The 21,978-nt window shown below is 65.6% G+C and overlaps 2 protein-coding genes and 1 pseudogene across 3 annotated transcripts; 1 reads left to right on the top strand and 2 right to left on the bottom strand.

Moving 5' to 3' along the window:
* Positions 1 to 2,215: 2,215 nt before the first annotated feature.
* On the bottom strand, positions 2,216 to 5,888 carry SNCG (synuclein gamma). The gene is made up of 5 exons (XM_026005862.2): positions 5,506 to 5,888; positions 4,841 to 4,882; positions 4,457 to 4,584; positions 2,653 to 2,724; positions 2,216 to 2,494 (listed from the first exon to the last, which is right to left on the bottom strand). Exons 1-5 carry the CDS (start codon positions 5,624 to 5,626, stop codon positions 2,474 to 2,476), a joined length of 384 nt encoding a protein of 127 aa, XP_025861647.1. The 5' UTR covers positions 5,627 to 5,888; the 3' UTR covers positions 2,216 to 2,473.
* Positions 5,889 to 6,491: 603 nt separating this feature from the next.
* Positions 6,492 to 21,508, top strand: MMRN2 (multimerin 2). 2 transcript variants are annotated; one of them, XM_026005861.2, is made up of 7 exons: positions 6,492 to 6,719; positions 15,441 to 15,569; positions 15,660 to 15,766; positions 15,849 to 15,929; positions 16,693 to 16,857; positions 16,970 to 18,598; positions 20,762 to 21,508. In XM_026005861.2, exons 1-7 carry the CDS (start codon positions 6,556 to 6,558, stop codon positions 21,145 to 21,147), a joined length of 2,661 nt encoding a protein of 886 aa, XP_025861646.2. In that variant the 5' UTR covers positions 6,492 to 6,555; the 3' UTR covers positions 21,148 to 21,508. The 2 variants fall into 2 exon arrangements, with proteins under 2 accessions (XP_025861646.2, XP_072612521.1); XM_072756420.1 differs by having other exon boundaries at positions 16,651 to 16,857.
* Positions 7,090 to 14,982, bottom strand: LOC112927614 (ELAV-like protein 1; annotated as a pseudogene).
* Positions 21,509 to 21,978: the final 470 nt, after the last annotated feature.

Here is a 21,978-nt window from a genome sequence, read left to right as displayed (position 1 = left end):
CCGCAGACCCGCCGCAGCAGGCAGGGCGGGGAGGGGGCAGGTCCCGGTGGCGCCCGGAGCCCTGGCCGGGGTCTCCATCGCGGGTCCCCAGGGGCCTGCCAGCTGGACCGGACGGAGCCTCGGGCACCTGAGGTCCCCTCCCCCGGGCACGCTGCAGAAGCGGTGACCCCCCTGTGCGGAAGCCGCAGAGCCCCGCGGAGCTCGCTCCCGACGCTCCCCCCGCCTCCCCCCCCCCCCCCCCCCGTCTGCAGGCCCCGCCTACCGTCGGCTCCCGAGGGCTCTAACGCGGGGGAGGAGGGGGCGGGAATAGGGCCGGCCCAGCGGCTCTCAGGCGATAGGCACCTTAGTCACACTACTTGGGTTCACATACCCCCCAGGGCAAGTCCCTCTCTCCCAGCCTCAGTGTACCCCATCCTGGATGGGCAGACAGGGGAGACAGTCTCCCCAAAGTGCTACTGGGAGGGTTAAAGGGGCGGTGGGGGGGGTCCTTCCACTGGGGCCATTCACCTCGGGCTTCTCATGTAAGAAGAGGGGTACGGGGAGACCAGGTGTTCCTCGAGGAAAGTCGGGAACAGCCCCAGGAGCCCACAGCACATAGTAGGGGTCCTTTTTTTTTAAACGTAGGCTCCATGCCCATGGTGGAAGCCAACCCATGGCTCAACCACTGAGGCACCCAGGCCCCACACCCACGGGTTTTTAAAGGCTAAGAGTACTGCAGGTGCCATGGGGTGGGTTACAGGCTTCCAAGACGGGGCACACCTAGATGGTTGGCATTTGAGCCCAGGAACGGGCCCTGAGTAGGTGTGCAGGGGAGGAGTCAATCATCACCAGGCACCCTTCTAGGTTCCTTCAGCAGAGGCAGATGGCCCTGGGAGCCTAGTGGTGCACTGTCCACAGGGACTGGGTCTAGGTGTCCCCCCCCCCCCCCCCACCACCAGTCTTCTGGTCTTGCCTCTCCTCTCTTCTTCTTACAGTCCAAAGAACTCTCAGGCACACCCAGGCCCCAGGTGGACGCTCCCAGGCATGCATGGGCCTGCTTGTGTGCTCACCTAGGAGCAGTAACCACCCCGACTGCCCTGAACCTCTTCCAGACCCTTCACTCCTCCCACGGTGGGATTTGGGGGCCTGGGGGGGCAGCAGCCCTCTGCTCCTTTCTGCCTCCTCAGCCGCAGGTGCCTGTGGCCAGCAGGCTGGGAGACAACCCTGCTCAGCTGTGCTTGCCTGGCTTCTAGCCACCAGGGCTGGCCTTGACCCCTGCTTGCCACCACTGAGGCAGGATGACAAAGGGGTGGTCTCCCTAGTGGCTGAATGCAGGCGTGAATTCAGCTCTGGCTGGAGGCTTGGGGCAAGTCACCCAGATGAGCCCAGAGCATCTGGGTGCCAAAGGGGAAGGAGCCCCTCGGCTGCCTCTGAACAGGACCCCGGGCACGATGCCCATAGCACTTCATATAGGGCACCTGCCAGCCTGGTCCCCAGGTTGTTTTGAAACCCTGGCAGGGGTGGCATCTGCCATAAGCACACCAGTCCACACCGTCGGGGTGGCTGTAGCAGAGCATGGAGTTAACTGGGCAGCTCTGGAAGCAGGCAACCTTGGCGTCTGCCCAGGCCCAGGCTGCCTCGCTCTATGCTCTCAAACAAGTTATTTAACCTCTCTGTTCCTCCGTTCCTCAGTTCATTCTTGGGGAAATTGGGGTCATACCAACAGTTTGTCCTGAGGATTAAATTAGGTGAAGTGCTCAGACCTGGGAGGGGCTCATTTTTACTACTTTCAAGGTGGAGGCTTGCGCTCCTGCATCCCAGAGGTCCTCTCTTCTAATGATCCTGGACACGACTTCTGGTGACGGATGAGGAAGCCCAGCTCAGGCTGGCTGGGGCCCAGCAGGAGGAGCCATGGGGTCACGCGTGCGCCAGGAGCGCTCAGAGGCCTTGCCACGGACCTAGTGGAGCAGCTCTGGTTACCGTGGGCTCCGGGTACGGCGCTGGGCTGTCTGCGGGAGCCACAGGGGGCCACTCCCTCCACGTAAAAACACAACTGTGTGGGCATCCCGTTGTCTCTAGGGTGCCTATTCTCAGGAGGTTCCCGAAATGCCCAGGGTCTGCCTGCGGGGCACCTGGCCCCAGGCCTGCTTCCCAGAGCCCTGGCAGGCTGCCCAGCTCCCGATCTGGGTGCGGCCGCACCGAGGGGGCCCGGGCCCGGGAGGCCGGCGCGGAGGGCTTGAGTTCTAGTTGGAATTTATTTGAATTCACAGCAGCATCTGTGGGGTCCGAGGGGCCGGGGGTCGGAGGCCTCGAGGGAGGGAGGGGGCGGAGGGGAAGGCGTCAGAGGCAGCTTGGGCGGACAGGCCTGTGGGGCGCTGGGTGTGGGCGCAGGGACACGGGCACCCAGGTCTCGCTCCAGGGCTGGGCGCTCCGAGGGAGGGTGGCCCGAGGCGGAGGCCTGCTCCCTGGGGCCTCCACGGCTGACTTGCGTGCCTTAGTCTCCTCCACTCTTGGCCTGGGGGGAAAAAGTGACCCTCACACACAGCCTGACGTGGCCACCCCGCGTGGACAGGGCCAGGGTTCATTCCTGGGGGGACCTCACGCGGCTGCCCTGAGCGCTCTGGGGCCCGGCGGGGAAGCAGGCCCAGGGCCCTCTGGGAGCCCAGCACTTGCCTCCTCAACCACTTCCTCTTGCACTCTGGCTGCCTTGTCCTCCTGGGGGGCCGCGGGTTGTTCTAGGTCCTCCTGCGGGGGGCAAAGGGGAGCATGTGGGCTGTGCGGAGGCCGGCCACAACCAGGGCTCGAACCCCGCGGCTAGTGGAGGGCGGGAGGTGACGGAGTGTGAGACCCGTCTGACCCCGGGAGCGACAGCGCCTCATGGGGGGCCACCGCAGGGGCGCCAGGTGCCCTGCAGCCCAGCTTCGCTCCCCGCAGGCTCCTGGGCAGCACACGGTCCTGTGGAGTGGGTGCGGTGGGGTGGGGTGTGGTGCAGTGGGGTGAGGTGGGCGGGCATAGCCCTGAAACCCTAGCTCGGCCTGCCTGGCCCCATCCTCAGCGTCGCTGAGTCACAGGATCGTACACCCTTGTCTGACTGCCCCCTAAGTGACCCTCGGAGGAGGGGTATGTCATCTCTGTTCATGGGGCCAGGGAGGCTGAGCACCTGGCTCAAGGCCTTGGAGCCCAGACGATGGGGCCGGCAGGGATCAGGTTTGGCTTGCTCCAGGCGCATCCCTAGCCCGACAGCACCCTTCTCTCTCCCTGCCTCCTAGATGGGCTCTGGGCTCAGCAGGGCCGCGGGGGGCCAGCTGGGGTTACCCAGTCCTCCCACTGCCTGCGTCCTGCTCCCTTGCCCCAGCCCCATACTCACCTAAGGTGGGCTGCCCCGGGGGGCGGTGGAGCACAGCTGCACCCAGCGCCAGCCGGGGTAATCAGCCTGGATCCCAGTCTTAGCCCCCGAGGGGCTTTAAAGGGCACCAGACTGTGCCAGCCGTGGGGCAGGCCTTTGGGCAAAGGGTGGCGGCCACCTGCCTTGTCCCGCTGCCCCGCGGCACCTGAGGCCGGCCGGTGGAGAGCTGTCAGGCGGTGCTGCATCCCCGAGGCTCACTGGGTGGGCATCCGACTGGTTTTTAGGTGTCACCAGGGAATGTCTCCCTCGGGGCGCCCCCCAGTGCTCACCAGCCCTCGTTCCAGGCCCTTGCCACACTCCAGGGCCTCCCTAGCTGGGGGCTGGGGGTCGGACAGGCCTGGGTCCCAGAGCACCTTTGGGTGGTGCCCAGAGGCACAGATGGTCACCAGCCCACTGGGTGCTCAGGGCCATCCAGGAGAAAGTTTCCTGGGGGGCGCTCCCACCCCCCATGTAGGCACAGGGTCACCGGGGCCACGGGGGTCACCAGGGTGCAAGGGGCGGGCCACTCAGAGGACATGGGGCCCTGGGCTGGTCCTGAGGGTGGGCGCCCAGGGCCCCGCACTCCCCGAAGCCGGGGTCGCCAATGCTTGGTCACTGGAGCTCCCCGCCCCGCACCCAGGCCCTCGCCCTGCCTCACGGCCACGCCCTGTCCCCGGGGATTTTTTTGGATTAAACGAGTTAATAAGTGTAAAGTGCTCCAAGCTGAGCCTGCTTGGCCAGCTGGCCACCCACCCCAGGCTGCCCTGCACCGCCCCCACCCCCGCCCCCGCAGTGCCCCGCACCTGTGCAGGGTGGGGTTCCGAGGGGGCGCTCCCCCCTCCCCCCTGCAGCCTGGTGGCCTGGGAAGTGCCGCCCAGGAGGCCGGGGGACCTTGCTTGCCCTGGTGAGCTGTGCCCCATCACCCCATCGAGGAGGCCAGGAGCATGTGGGAGGAGCCTCACTTTGCAGCAGCCACACCCAGGGGCCTGGAGGTCCCGTGGTGCCCCCACCCGCGCTTCCCTGGAGGTGGGGGGGGTGCTGTGGGGCTGCTCCTGAGCCTCCCGGGAGGGGCCTGCTGGGGCGGGGACCCACCTTTCGCACCACGCCAGAGGTGATGGCGATGTTCTCCGCTTCCTCCACCGTCTTGACGGCCACCGTGTTGATGCTGGTGACCACGGCCTCACTCACAGCGTTGGCCTGCTCCTTGGTCTTCTCAGCCACTGCAAGGGGACGTGGCTGCGGCTGGGCCCTGTCCTCCTGCGCCCCCCCCTTCCCCCAGTTGGGCCTGGCCGGCTAAGTGCTCAGAACTGGAGGCCCTGGGCCACCCCCGCTGACCCCAGAGAAACCCTGAGGCAGCAGGAGGCCCTGCAGGGCTCTGGGTCCCAGCTGCGGGTAAGGACCCTGGGCCGGGGGCTTCAGGACCAGCCGGGGCCCCTGGAGGTCCTGGCCCTGCGGCCCCTGTCCCAGGCTCCTCACCTGAGGTCACGCTCTGCACCACATTCTCCTTGGTCTTGGCTCCTGGGGAGGAAACGGGGGCGTCAGGGCAAAAGAACAGCTGGGCAAGCTGTGGGGTCAGCGGCAGTCCCTTCAAAGGCTGCTTCCTGCCGCATCTGGAGGAAGGGGATGGATGGGAAGTGGCCGCCGGGCAGGGGCGATGGGCAGGGGGCTGCCAGAGGCCAAGCTTGCCAGGAAGTGGCGCAGGACAGAGCTGAGTCACCGGCTTCCGAGTGGCTGGGGGGCTGCCCAGGACCCCGGGGCTCGGGCTCCTCCCCCTGCCCCTCCACAGGGTGGGTCCCTGGGTGCTGAGCACCTGCTGGCTCGGCCCATGGAGGCTTCTCATGGAGCCTGAAGGGGGTGCTGGGGCGGGGACCTGGGTTGCATCCGTGCCCCCTTGCACGTGTGGGTGCACAGACAGGCATGTCTGCGGGCCGCCTGCCCTCTCGCTGTCCTGCCCCAGGGACCCTGGGGGGCAGAGGGGCAGAGCAGAGACGGGGGACACTAGGGCTGGGGTACAGGGGACGGGGGCTCCAGGGCCTGGCACCCTGCTTCAACAGCCGGGTCCCCCCCATGCCTCCCTGGGCCTGGGGGCTCAGGCTGGGCCCCAGGGCTGGCCTGCCACGCCTTGCCTCGGCCGCACTCACCCACATACAGGACCCCCTCCTTGGTCTTCTCGGCCGCCTCCGTCACCCCCTGCTTGGTCTTCTCCACGGCGCCCACCACGCCCTCCTTGGCGATGGAGAAGCCTTTCTTGAAGACGTCCATGGTGTGGGCAGGGCAGGAGGCTGAGTGTCGCGGGGAGCGGTGGCCGGAGCTGGTGCCAGCACTGCTGCAGCCGCCTCCCCGCCACCGCCTCTTATTGACGCCCGTGAAATATTGATGATGCGGCGGCGGCGGGGCTGCTGGGAGCAGGGGGGGAGGGGGAGGGGGGCTGGGCGGCTCATCCCTCACCAGCCCTTATGCATCCCCCACCCACCCCCCTGCCTGGAGCTGGCAGGCCCGGGGCCAGTGTCTGCCCCCCAGGGACAGAGGCGCTCAGAGGGGAGGTGGCTTTGCTACCAGCGTCCCAGGTAGGGCGGGGTCAGGGTCCTCGGGCCGGTCAGGCAACACTGGTCAACCTCCCGCAGGACCAGCCTGGGCTGCCCGGTGAGTCACCAGCACCGGGGTCACCCCCCACAGGATCCAGCAGAGGGTTCAAGGAGGGCTCCCCGTGGCCCAGCCTCCAGCCCCCAGTGCCACCCTCGACGCCCACCCCGGACACCCCATCCCTGTCTGTCTCCACCACCTGCTGGCTCCCACAGCCCGGGGCAAAGGGCATGGAGTAGGCCTGAGGTGCCCCCCGTATCCCGGCCACCAGCGGGGACGGGCAGCAGGCTCCCGGCCACGGACCCCCTTCCTGTGGCCCCACTCTGCCCCGCACTCCTCTCCTGGCTCCCGGGGACGCACGTGCTGTAGCCGCCTCCTGCGCCCCACACCTCCCGTGTCCCTGACCCGAGTCCTGTCGAGGCACAGGAACCGGCCTGGGTAGTTGGCTGCCGTGGGGGGGCGGGGGGGGGGGCCGGACGGGGCTCGCCTGGTGGGCCGGCCCAGGCCACTTCCTCTCTTTGTTGTCTCTCTGCTTTCTTTTCCTTCTGAGACTTAAGTCGAAGACGACGTCACCGTCAGCAGCAGTTGGTGCAGCTGCCGCCGCCCGGATGATCCTGACGCTGCTGCTGGGCCTCGGGGGGCCCCTGGGCTGGGGGCTGCTGGGGGCCTCGGCGCAGGCCGCAGGGAGCCGGGGCTCAGATCCGCCCAGCCCTCGGCCGCCTGGGGCCTGGACAGCAGAGGCTGAGGACCCCGGCGGGGACCCTGGCAGACGGTAAGGGCCACCTGACCTCGGGGCGGTCACGTGCGGGAGCCGAGTCCCAGCCCCGCCGGACAGGGTCTCCTGGGACCCCGGTCGCCCATCCACAGCATCCTCCCACGTCCTCACCTGCTGGGCCGCCAGTGAGGCTCAACAGGACCACGTGCCAGGCTCCCTCGGGAGCCCCTCCCCCCCAGCCCGGACCGGGCGCCGCAGGACGCTCCGGGCCTGGCCGTGGCAGGTGGGAGACCCGGGGCTCGGCAGGATCATTTCTTGCCATCGACCCCTTAGCATGAGAGGGGCGATAGGGACAGTCCTTTCGGAAGTTTCCCGCCGGCCCGGCAGTGGCTGCAGTTCTTGGGAGCAGGTGAACTGACAGTGGAGCCTACGTGAGGCTGACCTGGCCCAAGTCACAGAAGACGGACGCCCCTGGGCCTGGACTCTCGCCCGAGGGGGGCTGGTGCGGGTCCTCAGGCTGGCCCTGGGGTAGGCGGCCAGCACGCAGGGCGCCCTGCTCCGGTCTGAGCCCAGGGGGCCCGCGGCAGCCAGGGAGCACCCCTCCGGGGCCCCGCTGGACACGGGCGGTGGCGTCAGAACCGGACCCCCAGTCTGGGCCCAGGGCCGGAGCTGGAGGTCCCTCCCTGGGCCCATCTCAGCTGTCCCCTTCCCAATGTTGGCGACGCTCTCGACAGCCCGCGTGGCGGAGGAGCCCGAGGCTCAGCAGCTGCCCCAGTCACACAGCCGAGGGCACACAGAGCCACCCCCACGGCTCCTGGCGTTCATACGGATCTGGAGTGAGCGGCGTGACCTACCCCCCGCCCAGTGTCCGTCGGGCCTGCTCAGGGTCACACCGGCTCAGTGCAGGGCGGGGGTGGGGGGTGGGATGGGTTGGGGACGGGGGCAGGTGGCCGGTGGGCTGGGGACACAGGTGACTCAGGTCTGCTCTCAGGCCGCCAAGCCCAGTCCCCCCAGCCCTGTCTCCTCCGACTGGGCTCCAACCCCCCAGCCCTCGTGGGCCCTGCGGGACGGGGTGCGAGGAGGGCGCCGGCCAGGACGGCAGCTCCCGGGGAAACGCGCCCAGCAGGCCCGCCCGCCCGGTTGTCAGCGCCTCCAGGGGCCGAGGGGCTGGCGTGAAAGGAAGGAAACGCTGCTCAGCTTCCCACCGATTGCTTCCTCTGTGAAGGGAGAGGCGGAAGGGCCTTCGGGGGCCCCCCAGGGCCATGGGGAGGTTGTCAGGGACCAGGCCTCCGCGTTCCCCCCACCTGTTCCTCGTACGCACTGGGGGCCCTGGACACGGGCCCAGGTCACACTATTTGCAAGGACAGGTTCAAAGGGAACAAGTGGGTGCCGGGTGCCGGGTGCCGGGCCGCAGGGTGTGGGTGGGACGTAGCTGTGTGCTTCCCACAGCCCGGGCCCCCGGCGCCGGGTGCATCTGGACTCTTGCGATGCTCTGTGGTTCCAGTGGGAGTGGGACCGGGCAGCAGTTAGGATGGGGGCCCGTCAGTGCCTGCGTGGGGGCCCAGCGAGCCCAGGGCAGGGTGCTCCCCTCCAGGTGCTTGGGGCTGCGCTGCCCTCTCCACGGGCCGAGAGGCTCAGAGGGATGGGGACGCCACCCCGGGCCACCAGCTCTTGGGGACGTCCGAGCGGGGCCCACACCCAGGTGGGGGTAGCGCAGGGCAGGGCCCTGACGCCGGCATCCGTCTGGCCCTACGCGGCAGCACCTGCGATGCTCTGCGGCTGAGAACTCGGGCCCGGAGGCGTCAGGCCGGAGGCAGGGGTGGCACTGGAGCGCAGGCCACAGCCACCTCCAGGGCTGCAGCTCCTGCCCGGGGCCACCGGGAAGCAGGGCCAGGCACCCCCAGGGGATCCCGGCCCATGGAGGGCCGCAGGCCCCTGCCTCAGCCCCTTCCCAACCCACAGACAGAGCCGGTGAAGTGCTGTGACCAGGGCTGTGCTGTGTGGGCGTTCGGCGTCCACCGCCCCCCCAGATGGTGGCACCTGCACGTCCACCCACGACACTTTCCCTGGAGCTGGAGCTCGCTCCCCCTGGCCTCCGTCCCCTCCCTCTGCCCCCAGGGAGGCCGGAAGTGGGAATCATCTCACATATCCTGGGGGGTGGGGCGGCCTTGCTCAAGGCCACCCTGGGTCCAGGAAGGGGGACAGGAAGGGCCACACCCCCCACCCCGGGCTCCGGCAGATGCTCTCCTGATGGGGCGCAGCCTGGGGGGGCTGCAGGGGGCCCCAGAAAATGAGGGCACATGGGGGTGGGAGGGTGGGGGGGGAGTGCACTGAGAACAATGGGGCTCAGGCTCTGGGGCCAGCACGAAGCTGCCAGGAGCCGGAGGAAACCAAAGCAAAGGTCAGGAATGTTCCCAGGGCCCATGGGCCAGCAGCCTGCATGGTGCCAAGGGGACGGGCTGCCAAGGGAGGGGGAGCGCGGGCGGGTCGACAGTTGGAGCTCGAGGTTTGGGCAGGTCAGGAGAGAAAGTTCCTGGGCAGGAAGGGTGGGCGGCACCGCCTCCGGTCCCAGGAGCCTGGGGTGGAAAGTCCCAGCGCCCCCCCCCAGGGCAGGCTGGCACGCACCCACGGTCCGGCAGGGCCTCCTGCAACCTGCGCCCCGGGAGGGGGAGCCCAGAATGCGGCCTGGTTGCCCGCGGGTATTTCTCAGCAGGCATCCTGGCCTTCGGACTGCGGGGGGCCGGCTGCTGCCATCCTTGGCCTGCGCCCCCTACGCGCAGGTCGCACACTCCCCCAGAACCACTGGCCCCGGCCCCGGCCCCGCACGTCCCCGGCACCTGGGCGGGAGTTTTGGGTCCTGGACTGGCCTGTGCAGGGGGCCGCCCCGCCTGTGGCCCCGAAGCTGTGGGTCCAGCTCTTGACGTGCTGAGTAAACATTCTTTGCCTGAAGTCCGGCGGGTTCCATGGGCATGTGACCCGAGTGGCCGCAGAGGGCACCCACGGAAGGGCCCCCCACTGGGTTTGACACCTGTTGTCCACAGTCTCGCCTGGCGCTGGGCGCTACAGGTTATACAGTCAGCTTCGTGTGAGGTGTTTGCTCTCTGCCCCTTTATGGAAGAACTGCGCTGACATCAGGGTCAGGGTCAGCTGTGGCTAGGGGCTAAGTTGACACAGTCAGAAGCCCCTGTCCTCACAGGTCCCCAGAGGCAGGACCTTTGGCTCCCCAGGTGAATCCTTTGCCGTTGACCTGCGTCTCTAACTGACGTGTTTAGATTGCTGCTTCTTGGGAAGTAGCAGCCCCCACGATTCAGCTTTCATTCCCACCCCATACCCAAACCCCATTGTGCACACGTAGGTGTGCAAGGACACGTACATGTGCGTAAGTGCATGCACACACGCACCACCTGCCCCTCCTCCTCCCGTACTGTCATTTTGAGTATCTACATCTACGTGACTGTTCGCTCCTCCAAGTGGAGACTTGAGAAGAAACACCCCGCGAGTCCTCCCAGCACCCCCGCAGCTTCCTACCTTCTGTCTTCCCTGGAATAAACAACTACCTCCATTGGTTTTTGTTTCTTTGGCTTAGTGTCTCTGTCACTACTCAGCCCCAAACTCTTGGCCCATTCGTTGTCCACACCTGCTCTCCCCCTTCGTCCGTGTCAGGTGCTTGACCGCCAGGGTCTCTCGGTGGCGTGGCTCTCGGAGCCCTAGCTGTGCTCCGGTCTGGACACTGGCCTACACTGCCTGCCCGTGGCTGCACGGGGCGCTCCCTGTGCCATCTTCCTGGGGACTCCCTTCCCCTCTATTCCCTGCTGGAGTTCCTGTCTCCTGACACCCTGCTTTCCTCTGTCTGGGTGCTCTGGCTTGTGCAGCTGGGGCACCTCTGGCAAAGTGGAGCACCTCCTGGGCTCTGACTTGGAACTCCCAGGCCGCTTGAGAATGCTGAGGCCCAGCTCCAGCCCCAGACACTTGCCCCACTGATCTACTGCAGCCCAGAGACTCTTCTTTATGAAGTGCCACACGGTGGCTTTGACGCGAAGATCTGACGGCAAGATTCCAAAGCACTGCTTTAGTAGCTCCCTGATGACGAAGGGCCCTGGGGTGGGCAGTGTTGTGAGACCTGATTGGTTGAAAATGTGTTTATTCTGCTCCCTTGACTTTGATAGTTAGGCTGGGTATAGGATTCTAAATTGGAGATATTTTCCTTTCAGATTTTTATTTTTATTTTTTTTATTATTTTTTTCCGAGCAGAACAAAATAAAATTTAATGGTCTTAAATGCAAAAGTAAAAACAAACAAAAAACACAAAAAAGCAAAAGAAAATTAACAGAACAACCCAAAATGTCAAGGCAGTTATGCAGAGAACTTGGGAGGGTTAATCTTTAAAACTACAAATCAAAAAAATTTTTTTTTGTTAATAGATAACTGGCAAGAAGTGAGTACTTTTCTGCTGAGTGTTCATATGAAAGCAAAGTTTCAAAACAAAATCTGACTAAAATGGAAACAAGTCTAGCGCTCACGAGAAGGGATGTAAGAAATACAATGCTCTAATGTTTCTGTGTTTTTTTTTTAAAGATTTTATTTATTGATTAATGAGAGACACACAAACAGAGAGGCAGAGACACAGGCAGAGGGAGAAGCAGGCTCCCTGCAGGGAGCCCGACGTGGGACTCGATCCCGGGTCCCCAGGATCAGGCCCTGGGCTGAAGGCGGCGCTAAACCGCTGAGCTACCTGGGCTGCCCTGTTTCTGTATTCTTAAAATATAGAGCAATCTTAGGCATTCGAGCTATGTGAACTGCTCTTGGAAAGTGGAGAAATGGTTGGGAACACCAGCACCTGGTGTGCGGGGCACCGTGCATGCAACGTGTGCACAGAAATCCGGGATGTCAGAGGAGCAGCATGTCTTCAGGCATGCCCTGGAGTTAGATCTGACTCTGGAATATACTGGAGTTTCCCTGAAACTCTTTGGTCCGTTCCCACTGGCGCCTGAGCTTATGAAACCTGTGCGTGCCCTTCTCTGGAGGGCCTGGCATACAGCCCCCCTCCCCGGTGGCAGCCCCCCGTTGGACGGCCTGCTGCCACTGCCAGGACCCCTGCAGAGCCCTGGGGCTGAGTGAGCAGGAGGTGGCAATGGCACCTGCTTGGGAAAGCAATTTCCTGTCAACCAAAGCTGAAATCGCTTAAAATGTTGAAGCGGTTGAGAAAACGCACACTCAGCATCTAACATCTTTCGTTTGAAAACTAAAACTAAAAGGTCATGCCTTTTTTGTTGTTTTTTTTTGTTCGTTTGTTTGTTTTTTTGTGTTTTTATCCAGTGTGTGGAGACACCAAATGAAACGAATGTTAGTCTTAGAAGTTAAAGCATGCTTCAGGCTCACCACCGTCCCGAGGGACTGGTTAGTCAATGCGGTCTACTTAGATTTCTGTTTAATATATATTTTAAAGGAAATAACGTAAGAAACTTACATTGGTTTAACATGGTGGGATTTCAAACATTTGAACATGTCGGTTGCATCCCCGAGTATAAAAACCTTTTCACTTCTCATTTAAACTAAGACAAACACTTGTGAAAATTGGTGCAAAATGAGTTGTACACTAACAAAAAAGTTTCAACTTCTTCACTCTTAATTATCTATTCCATACAAAAAAAAAAAAAAAAAAAGCATGAGCAAGTTATTGTGGGACTTGTTGGTTTTGCAGGAAAGCTGTAGGATTTTGTCTCCCAGGTGGGAGCTGTTCAGACTTGCTATGGCCATGGCGGCTTCTTCATGGTTTGTCATGGTCACAAAGCCAAAGCCTTTGCGCTTGTTGGTGTTGAAGTCGCGAATCACTTTCACATTGGTGACCGCCCCAAAGGGGCCAAACATCTGCCAGAGGATCCCCTCATCAGCATCCCGCCCGAGGTTGTAGATGAAGATGCACCAGCCTGAAGATGCATCGCCTGGGACACTGACACCAGAAAGCCCACTCGTGATCTACACCCACAGGGGAGAACCTGAATCTCTGCGCCTGGCGGCGAACCGGGCCTCCGAACCGCCTGGCGGGCGAGCAGTACCGCTGGGAGAGCAGCGCCACGGGTTGGTTCCCATTGGGGTTGGCCCAAACCTCACTGTAGTGGGCTCAGAGGAACCTGGGAGTTTATGACCATTGAGACTGGTAATTGCCCCTTCCGCCTCCAACCGTGTGTCGAACCGGATAAACGCAACCCCTCTGGACAAACCTGTGGTCTGATCCGCAAGGCCCCGGGAGTTGGTGGCTCCCCCGAACTGAGAGAGCACGCCCTCCCCGTCCGGGTCACGGTCTGCGGGAGCCCACCGCTGCGCAGGTTGGCGTCTTTGATGACTTCTGAGCTTGGGGTACGGACGACACCTTGATGGCTTTTGGCTGGAGCCGCAGGCCATTCGCATGTGGTTGCTCTCGGCCCCTTCGGTCACGTGGCTCATGGCGCGGTGGCCGGGCTGTGCCCTCTGTCTTACCCCGAGTGGGTTCTGCAGGGTCATGTCACCAATGCTGCTGAACGGACTCCGTGCCTCATCCTGGGTCACGCCTCGAGGGCAGTAGTTGACAGTTAAATTCGTTCTCCCGATATCATCCCCACGGGGTTTGGCCACGTGGTCTTCATAACCATTAGACGTTGGATTTTTAAAAAATCTGGACGTGGGTGGGCGGGCCCGGGGCTGCTCCGGAGCGGGTGGCAGCTCCTCCTCAGCGCGCTCCCCTTTCAGATTTTTAAAAGCATTTTATTTATTTATTCATGAGAGACCCAGAGACAGAGGCAGAGACACAGGAGGAGGGAGAAGCAGGCTCCACGCAGGCAGTCCGACGTGGGACTCGATCCCGGGACCCCAGGGTCATGCCCTGGGCCGACGGCAGACGCTCCACCATGGAGCCCCTGGGTGCCCCAGTAGCTTCCTATTCTTGATTCTTGGATGCAGTCATTTCCTTTATCGATCTGGGGCTATCAGTACACATTTGGGGGACTTCTCTGCACAGTGCTGGCTTTTTCCAAGTTCATTCTTCCCCCCAGTTGCTTTTTCCAACCTCCCCCCTTTTGTACGGAGAACTTTCTCAGGAGTCGTCTCAGATGTCTGCCCCCTTGAGAGCAGACTACGAAGCTGGTTGGACCTGGGCATGCGGATGCGGCTTCCTGACCTCCTTCGTCACACTATGCCCTGCTGGGCCATTGCACAGGGAGCCCCTGATGTTGTCGTGTTTTCGGTCCGTCCTCTTGAGTGGGGTCATTTTCCTGACACGCTTTTTCAGTCTGCTGCCAGGGGGGGAAGGCTGGCTGCCAGGCTTTGAGAACCGAGTGGGAACTCAGTCTGGGGGCCCAGGCCTCGTAACGGGTGCCGTCACTCGGTCCCCCTCACTCCTTCCCCGCTCCACCCCCGCAGAATCCCTGTGCGGTGGTACCCGGCGGCCCCAGGTCGGAGGCCGGCCCCAGAGAATACACCCCCAGCCCGAGAGCCGCGCCGCTCCACCTGCAAGGCCCCCGACACTGCCTCCTGCTATCTGACAAGTGTGCCCCTTCTCTCTGCGTCCGCCGCTGTCACCCATGGGACCTGCCAACATCTCCCACCTACATCCCTGACACAGCCGCCTATAGCTCGCCCCTTCCTGTCTGTTCTGTCCCCAGGAGCCAGGGTGGCTTTTTCACAGCACTTCCCTGCTCAGACCCCTTCATAGCTTTCCGTGCTCTGGGGACACGGGCCGGGTCCCCAGCGGGCACTCAAGGACCCCACGGCCTGGCCTCTCAGCATCTCTGTGCCCCTTGCCTGCCCAACCCCTGCACTGTGGGCCGTACGCCTGTCACAGCTCCTGGTGCCTGGTTACCACCTCCCGGATGGCTCCCTGGGTCCTAGCAGCTTCCACGCCACCTGCGATTGCCTGCTTCCCCTTGGGACCCTGCAGGGAAGGTCTGTGTGTCTGTATTGGCACTGGGTGCTGCTCAGCTCAGTGGCCACGAGCTGAGCGATGCGGGTCGTTGCCTCTTGCTACCCCGGAGAGCCCTGGGAGCTGATTACCAGGCGAAGGAGCCTGGTGAAGGGGTGAAGGGCAGAGACCGAGAGGCTGCACGCGACCTCCAGCCCTGCAGAACTTCCTGGAGTGGGGACTACTCTCAGCTGTCCACTTCCATGACTCTTTGCAAGTCCGTTTCCATGACGCGGGGAATGGCCAGGGTGCAGGCGCCCTCCCCACAGCCTGGTCTGCTGTCAGGAAAGAGGTGGCAGTGACGGGGCAGCAGTGTTGTCAGGAGCCAGGCCCCAGGTCCTCACCTGCACACTTGGAGGAGCGGAGCAGCTCCTCCATCCGAGACATGGGCGAGGGGGAAAGCCCTAAGTGCCTCGCTCCAGCTCACATGGACTGGGCGGCAAGGATTTGAACTCAGGCCTCTTTCCAGCCCCAGCAGCATTGTGCTGCCTCCCTGGCCCCAAGAGAAACCCCCGAGAGCCCATCCTGGCCCCATGGGTAATTCTGTGTGATTTTGGGGGTGCTCTCAAGCCTCTCTGGGTTGGCCGCTGGTTCAGGGGCCGTGGTCAGATGCTCCTGCAGGGCGGGTTTCCTGGAGCTTTTGTCCTGAGTGGAAGGAGGGATGAATAATGCAAGAGTGCTCTCTTCTCAGGCTAATGGGTTCTGGAATCCCAGGCATCGGGTGTGGGTGGGCGGGGAGGCAGGGGTGGGGCTGGCACCACTGCTGACCTCCAGGCCAGATCGCAGGGCGGGGGAGGGGGGGGGCTGGGGTGCTCAGGAGGCCTCTCTCCTGGCTTGTCTTCCAGTAACTGGTGCCCTTACCAGGAGTCCAGGCTGGTGACCTTTGTAGCCGCTTGCAAAACAGAGAAATTCCTCGTCCACTCGCAGCAGCCATGCCCGCAGGGGGCTCCGGACTGCCAGAGAGTCCGAGTCATGTGAGTGGGGGTCCGATGGGGCAGGGCGGGCCACCCTCTCGCGTCCCCCCTGGCTGCCCTGGCGTCACCGAGCTGGCCGTTTCTCCCCAGGTATCGCGTGGCCCACAAGCCGGTGTACCAGGTCAAGCAGAAGGTGCTGGCTTCCGTGGCCTGGAAGTGCTGCCCTGGCTTTGCGGGCCCTGACTGCCAGCACCACGGTAGGGCTCCCCGGGGCTCCCCACCCAAGTCCGGTGGGTGCTCTGACCTGTGGGCTCACCGTCGGCCGCCTCCCGTCTGCAGATCCCACGGCCACCCCTGAGCCCGAGGACCCAGGTGACGGCCTGCAGGAGCCTTGGGACGGGCCCGTCGCCTTGGAACCTGGTATGCTGCTTGCCTAGAAGGTGCAGGAGGGGTAGGCAGGCGCGGAGAAGCGCTCCCAGGCCCTTTCTCCTGGGCTAGGGCAGGGCCAGCTCGGGAAGTCTCTGTGCCCCGAGCGGCAGAGGCCCTTCTGTGGCTCTGGGGCAGCTTGCCCCCACACCGAGCAGGCCAGAGTTGCAGGGGCCTCGGTTGCCACCCACTGCCTAAGCACATGCACCCCCTTCCCTGACTCCCTGTCCTGGGAAGGACAGTTTCCTCTGGCACCTTCCTTGGCCCTTGAACAGTGCGAGATCCCATGGCCTGCAGGACGCTTTCCCACACGCGCCCTCCCAGGGCCAGGAAGTCATGCCACCCTTGGTGTAGAGTCCGCACAGAACCACCCAGAGGCACCACTCGTGAGGCCTCTCCAGGCTGGGCCACGTCTGGGATGGTGAGCGAGTCTCGTCATGCGGTGAACGCCTATCTCTTGGCAAGGGCTGCCCGAGTGGCACAGAGAGGCCGCGTCCACACAGCCAAGGAGCAAAGTGTGCCGAGATCGATTAGTCATGTCTGCTGCGGGTCCTGGGTGAGGGTGAGGGTGAGGGCTCGTGGGTGGGCATTCCCCCCTCTGGAGCTGAGCTGCTGAGCTCCTGCTCAGAGGACATCACCATTCCCCTACCCCCCCCCCCGGAGATTTCCGTCTGAACCTGGAACTTTCCTTCTGTGTACCCCGTGGTCTGGCCAGGCCCGGGGAGGCAGGCCTGGACGCTTGTCTCCATGTCTCCAGGCCAGCGGGCTGCAGAGCTGAGCCACGTCCTGGGGCGGCAGGGGCGCCTGCTGGAGGACCTCCAGAATGACCTTCACCAGGTGGCAGACGGCCTCCCGGGCCTGTGGAAGGCCCTGGAAAGCAACCTCACAGCCGCCGCGATGGAGGCAAATCAGACGGAGCCCGGTGAGGCCCGAGGGCAAGAGAGGAGGGAGGCCAGAGGGCCAGGATCTCAGAGGACGCACCCTGGTCCCTGCTGGGGGAGGGCAGCATGGGTAAGAGCGGGTCTCTGTTGCAGAGGTTCCCGGCACATCCTTGGAGCAGGTGCTGCCGCTGCACCTGGACACCTTCCTGCAGGTGCATTTCAGCCCCACCTGGAGGAGCCTCAACCAGAGCCTGCACGGCCTCTCCCAAGCCCTGAGAAACCTGTCCCTGGACGTGGAGGCCAACCGACAGGCCATTAGGGGAGTCCGGGAGAGCGCGGTGGCTAGGGCTGACTTCCAGGAGCTCGGCGCCAAATTTGAGAGCAAGGTCCAGGAGAATGCGCAGAGGGTGGCGCAGCTGCGGCAGGACGTGGAGGAGCGGATGCACGCCCAGCAGCTCTCCCTGCAGCAGTCGCTCTCCGAGGTCCAGGCAGATGTGGATGCCAAGGTCAAGAGGGCCCTCAGGGCCCAGGAGCCCATGGGGGCAGCGGCCAGGCCCGAGCCCGAGAGCCTGCAGGCCAGGCTGGGCCAGCTGCAGAGGAATGTGTCGGCGCTGCACGCGGCGGCTGGCCGCAGGGACGCGGAGCTGCAGGCCACCCTGGCGGACATGGGGGCCACCCTGGCGCAGCATGCCGACGAGATCAAGGAGCTGTACTCCGAGTCCGACGAGACCTTCGAGCAGATCAGCAGGGTGGAGCGGCGGCTCGGGGAGCTGCAGGTGAACCACACGGCGCTGCGTGAGCTGCGCATCGCCCTCATGGAGAAGTCGCTGATCCTGGAGGAGAACAGGGAGGAGGTGGAACGGCAGCTGCTGGAGCTCAACCTCACCGTCCAGCAGCTGCAGGGCGGCCACGCCGACCTCGCCAGGTATGCCAAGGACTGCACCTGCCAGGAGCTCCCCACGGGCCTGGACGGCGTCCCCGACGACCTGGGCGAGCGGCCCCAGCCCGACGGCTCGGAGCTGCGGGCCCTGAGCAGCTCAGTGGCGGCGCTGGCCCGCGCGGTGGCCGCGCAGCAGGAGGAGGGCGAGCGAGCGCGGGCAGACGGGGCGCGGCTGCGGAGCGCGCTGCGGGCCCTGGACGGCGAGGTGCGGGCGCTGCAGGAGGCGCAGGCTGAGGCGCGGCAGGAGCTGGGCCGGCTGCGCAGCCACTTTGCGGCCCTGCTGGACGACGCGCTGCGCCATGAGGCCGCGCTGGCCGCGCTCCTGGGGGACGACATGGCCGAGCGGCTGGCCGAGGACCCGGCTGTGCTGCCCCTGCGCTACGAGCACATCGTGGCCGCCCTGCGCGACGCCGCCGCCGGGCTGCAGGAGCAGGCGCTGGCCTGGGGCGCCCTGGCCTCGCGGGTGGATGCGCTGGAGGCCGTTGGGGCGGCGGGGCTGGCGCGAGAGCTGCAGCGCCTGGACGCCGACCTGGGCCGTGTGGCCGGCTGCTGCGGGCCCGCCGGGAACACCACCCTCTGCGCCACCGTTGACGGCCTGGGCCAGGCGCTGGCCGCCACCGGGAGTGACCTGCAGCGGCACCAGCGCCTCTTCCACAGCCTCTTTGGCAACTTCCAAGGGCTCCTGGCGGCCAACGTCAGCCTGGACCTGGGGCAGCTGCAGGCCATGCTGAGCCGGAAGGGGAAGAGGCAGAAAGGGCTGGACAGCACCCGCAAGAGGGACAGGAAGCAAGTGGAGCCCGGGGCAGACGAGCCCGCCAGAGGGCCGGTGCTGGGGCAGGCAGGTGAGTGCACGAGGTCGGGGCGTCGGGGAGGCCAGGGGGACCCGGGGGACTGGGGGGACCAGGGGGACTGGGGGGACCGGGAAGGCATATGAGTGCACAAAGTTGGAGCATCGGGGAGGCCGGGGGGACCCGGGGAACCAGGGAGGCCGGGAGGCCAAGGAGGCAGGTGAGTGCCTGAGGCCAGGGGTCGGGGATGCTGGGGGACCAGGGGGACGGGGGGGACCCGGTGGACCAGGGGACCAGGGAGGCCGGGAGGCTGGGGAGGCAGGTAAGTGCCCAAGGCTGGGGCCTTGGAGAGGCTGGGGAGGCTGGGGCATCAGGGAGGCCAGGGAGGCAGGGAGGCAAGTGAGTGCCCGAGGCCAGGGCATCAGGGAGGCTGGGGGGACCAAGGAGGCCGGGAGGCCAGGGTGTTGGGGAGGCCGGGGCGTCAGGGTACAGGGCTGCCTGCGTGGGAGAGGTTGGGGAGGCTGCGCCCCAGGAGCACTGAGGGCCAGCTTGGCCCTGACCCGTTTGCTCAGGCCGGGGCCTCTCATGCTGCCTCACGGGCAGGAGGCAGAGGTCGCGGGGCGGAGGCTGGGGAGCCCGCGGGGGCCCCCACTAAATGTTTGAGGCTCGTGTCCACACCGCTGGCCAACCGTCATTGGAGCTGGGGTAGCCCCAGGCCCGGCCTCAGATCCTCCCGCCTCCCCGCCATGCCCCGCAGTCTCTAACCTGCTCCCCTACAGACACATGCACAGGGGCTGGGGTCACCTGCCGCGGCAGCCCCCCAGGAGGGGCTGGGAGGCCTTGTGGCCCTGTGGTTGGCGCTTCCCGCTGCCCCGCCGGGTCCCCGTGCGTGGCCATATGGAGTCGCTAACGGTCAGGGCCCAGGGCCTGGTCACACGGCCGTAGGTGGCACAGGGAGCCCTGCACCCTGCCCGGCGGTCTCTAGGGTGCTGGCCCTTCCTTTGCGACAGGCCCTTGACGCCTGGTCCCTGCAGGGCCCCGGGGCCTGGGTCGCCAGCTCGGAGGCTGACGTGTGTGCTGCCCCCATTCCTGGCCCCCCCATCCCTGCGTGTGGCCTTGGGAAGGGGACCCTAGACACAGGTGACTGTACCCTGCCCGGGGAGGCTGGCCCCGGGGCTGTGGCCACTCCTCCTCCGGACACAGGACTGGGGACAGGGCCGCCTTCGGGCTGTCTACACTGCGGGTAGCCCGGTGTGTGGGAAGTAGCGGCCTGGCTGCGGGGCCCGTCCCAAGGTCGCCTGCCCTGTGGACAGCGCACAGCCCCTCGCGGCCAGTGCACCTGCCGGCCTCAGTTTCCTGCTGCCTGCAGGCGGCTGTGGAGGGCTCGGGCGGGGGCCCTGCGGGGTCCCTGCGGCCGGGCGAGCGCCCAGCTCCTGTTGGGGTGCTGCAGGGCCGCCCCCTGCCCGCTCCGGAGCCTTCCAGGATGAGGCGCGCGGTCCCCACCCCGGGCCTGCTGCTGGGCTGGGAGCCAGGCACTGGGGCTGTGGGGGGCCAGGTCTCTACACACTTGGCGGGGCCCTCCCATGGCAGAGCTTGGCTTCATCCCCTCGGGCACTCGGAGTTTGGTCTCAGCGAGGAGACGGACAGACAGCGGGGGGAGTGCCCAGGGGACGTGGCTCATCGGTGCCAAGACCAGGGTCATGGCCGGAGCCCGGGGTACGGCACTTCCCCTCCCGTGGCCCCGTCCTGCCCCCCTTCGGCCCAGGCAGCCGGGAGGCTGTGGCTCACCGAACACTCGCCCCACGAGGTCCCGGTGCTGGCCCGCGTGCGTGGGGGCGCAGGCTCGCCCTCTGGGCCCGTCTGGGTCCCTCAGCCCAGGCTCCGGGTGGGTGCCCCAGCGTGGGGGGCCGGCCGTCTCGCCCTGGCAAAGCCGCGCAGCTTCAGGCAGCCGTCGAGCGCCCGCGGCCCCGGTTTCCCCAGAGGAGGGAGGCCTGGCTCTCGGGGCGTCAGGAGGGGAAGGGGGTGCTCAGGGGGCAGAGACCAGGCGCTGGTGTTCCCGTCTTGCTGGCCTGGCGGGGGCTCTGCGGCCCGAGGGTGCCACTGGGGCATGGGCCGTCAGCCAGGGTGCCCGGTGCCCCTGCTGGCAGGGGATGGGCAGGCATGGAGGTGCGATGTGCAGGTGGGGAGGCGGGCACTGAGCGGCACCCTGCGTTCCAGGCTCCCCCGCGGCCTTCTACGCCAGCTGCTCAGGAGGCACCGCGGCCCCGCAGACCGTCAAGTTCAACACCACACACGTCAACGTGGGCGGCAGCTACTTCCCGGATCACGGCTACTTCCTGGCCCCCGAGCGCGGCGTCTACCTGTTCGCCGTGAGCGTGGAGTTCGGCCCCGGGCCGGGCAGCGGGCAGCTGGTGTTCGGGGGCCACCGCCAGACCCCTGTGGGCTCCCCGGAGGACGGCAGGGCAGCTGGCACGGTGACGGCCTTCGCGCTGGCTGAGCTGCAGCGCGGCGAGAGGGTGTGGTTCGAGCTGACCCGGGGGTCGCTGAGGAGCAGGAGCCCCGCGGCCTCGGCCTTTGGGGGGCTCCTGGTGCTCAGGACCTGAAGGCTGCCCGCCCAGGGCGCCGCATGGGGCCTGCTGAGCTGCGGGGCCTGGAGGTGACGGTGCGGAGAGGAGCCCGAGGGCCTGCCCGGCGGCCCCGGGTGCGGGGAGCATGGACCCGCGCGACGCCCACTCGGGGGGTCCTGCCCGCCCTCGGCTGCTCTCCTGTGGCTGCGACCTCTAAACCCCCTGCCGCCGCCTCCCCCTCATCCTCCCCAGGAGGAGTACGTTATGCTGGAGGTGACACTGGGGACGACGCCAGGAGCCCGTCCCCCCACCTCGGAGCAGCGGGGCAGCGGGGCAGCGGCCGGCGGCGCCTCTGCTGGGAACGGGCCTGAGGCCTGCTCGAGTTACCAGGGAAGAGAATCCCCCCGTTCCCCTTAGTTCTGGTCCTTCCCTAGTTTCTCTGTGACCTTTGCTTCCCGTCTTGTCCTCCCTGGTCCACAGGGTGGAGGCTGCCACCTGCCCAGCATGACCCGGAGCTAGCACAGCCGTGCCCTGGTGGCCCTCCCGAGCCTCATGAGCGCCTGTCACCGGGAGGGGGGCTGAGGGGGGAAGTGAAGGCCGCATGTCCAGATCTCCCCGTCACGACCCGCCTAGAATAAAGCACTGCCCTCCGAATGCCTGCCTGCTGACCTCGCGGAGAGCAAAGGGACCCGGGAAAGGGGGTGCACACGCAGGACACAATGCAGCTATTTGGGGCAAACGCGACTCCCCTAATTCCGGCCGCTCTTGGTCCAGGGAGTTCCCCGTAGAGGCCTCGCGGGGGCAGTGGCGGGAGCACTGGGAGCTGCACCGGCCCCGTAGCATCGGGCCCTGTGAGCGACGAACAGG

This window comes from Vulpes vulpes, chromosome 4, assembly GCF_048418805.1.
Source record: "Vulpes vulpes isolate BD-2025 chromosome 4, VulVul3, whole genome shotgun sequence".
In the NCBI taxonomy this organism is placed as follows: Eukaryota; Metazoa; Chordata; class Mammalia; order Carnivora; family Canidae; genus Vulpes; species Vulpes vulpes.
The sequence above is the reverse complement of the archived record's forward strand: the minus strand, read 5'-3'. Positions and strand labels throughout refer to the sequence as shown.